The 1222-nt window shown below is 36.3% G+C and overlaps 1 protein-coding gene across 1 annotated transcript in view; it reads left to right on the top strand.

Moving 5' to 3' along the window:
* Window positions 1-633, top strand: part of trpm2 (transient receptor potential cation channel, subfamily M, member 2) — a 47581-nt gene extending 46948 nt beyond the window's left edge. Inside the window, exon 31 of the mRNA XM_016469348.1 lies at window positions 440-633. Coding sequence (XP_016324834.1) covers window positions 440-565 — 126 coding nt within the window. The 3' untranslated portion in view covers window positions 566-633. The remainder of the gene's footprint in view (window positions 1-439) is intronic.
* The last annotated feature ends 589 nt before the right edge of the window (window positions 634-1222 follow it).

Genomic DNA, 1222 nt, shown 5'->3' with positions numbered 1-1222 from the left:
GATAGAACGATAGATAGATAGATAGATAGATAGATAGATAGATAGATAGATTGTATGGCTGGTAAGAAATATTTGTGTCCATTTTGCACACTGTGTGTGTAATATTTAGTTTTATTAATTAATATATATACATGTGTATAAAATAAGTTTATGGTAACAGATGCTTTGTCTGAATTGTGGAATAGTGCTCCACTCATGTGCTGGGAGCTCATAATACTCCCTGAGGAGGGTGATTCTGAAAACTGTCTACACGATGTGGATCCCAGTTGGATGCCGTCTCAATAGACATAAAACATCATACGCACATTCAGTTTTATGGCTCTGTGCAGTCATATTCTCAGCACTCCATAAGTGGTTTTTATTTAGTGAATTAAGCGGCAGTATTTTAGCTCTCGTTGGGTTTGCAGAGTAATTCAAGCTGTCTTTGTTTTTGCTGCAGGTCGAGAGCTCGCTGTCGTCTCATCAGCCTCTCCAGTGGCGGGAAGTGAGCAGCACCGCTTGTGTGTGTCCGTACCAACGAGAAGCTCTGCATCAGATAGCACAGTGTCATAACACACACTTTTGACCCTCAGGAAAATACACACACACACACACGCTACACCAGAAATAATGAGCGCAAACACACTCTGCACTCTTATGTGTCTTTAAAGTAGGGCTGCACGATAAATCTTAAATATCGCATGCGATTTATCGTGCAGCCCTACTTTAAAGGTGTGTTATTTCTGTGCCACAGGATAAAAAAATTAAAGAGGTAACTGCAACTTTTTATATTCTCTAATTCTTGTGGAATTGCGAGATAGAATTGCAAGATATAAACTCAGAATTCTGAAAAAAGACAGAATTGTGAGATTAAAAAAAAGTTTATTTCGTGGCCAACACAAACAAAAAAAAAGAAATTTTGAGATGTAAACTCAGAATTGCGAGAAAAAATTCAGAATTCTGTTCCGTTTATATCTCGCACTTCTGACTTTTTTTCTCAGTCTTGCAATTCTGAGTTTATACTGTATCTCGCAATTCTGACTTTTCTCAATCTCACAATTCTGAGTTTATTTCGCACAATTCTGACTTTTTTATAATTTCAAGTTTATTTCACACAATTCTGACTTTTCTCAATCTCACAATTCTGAGTTTATTTCTCGCAATTCTGACTTTTTTTATAATTTCAAGTTTATTTCTCGCAATTCTGACTTTTCTCAATCTCACAATTCTGAGTTTATTTCTC

The sequence above is a fragment of the Sinocyclocheilus anshuiensis genome, unplaced genomic scaffold, assembly GCF_001515605.1.
Source record: "Sinocyclocheilus anshuiensis isolate Anshui unplaced genomic scaffold, SAMN03320099.WGS_v1.1 scaffold1005, whole genome shotgun sequence".
NCBI lineage: Eukaryota > Metazoa > Chordata > Actinopteri > Cypriniformes > Cyprinidae > Sinocyclocheilus > Sinocyclocheilus anshuiensis.
This window is presented reverse-complemented; position numbering and strand designations above follow the sequence as displayed.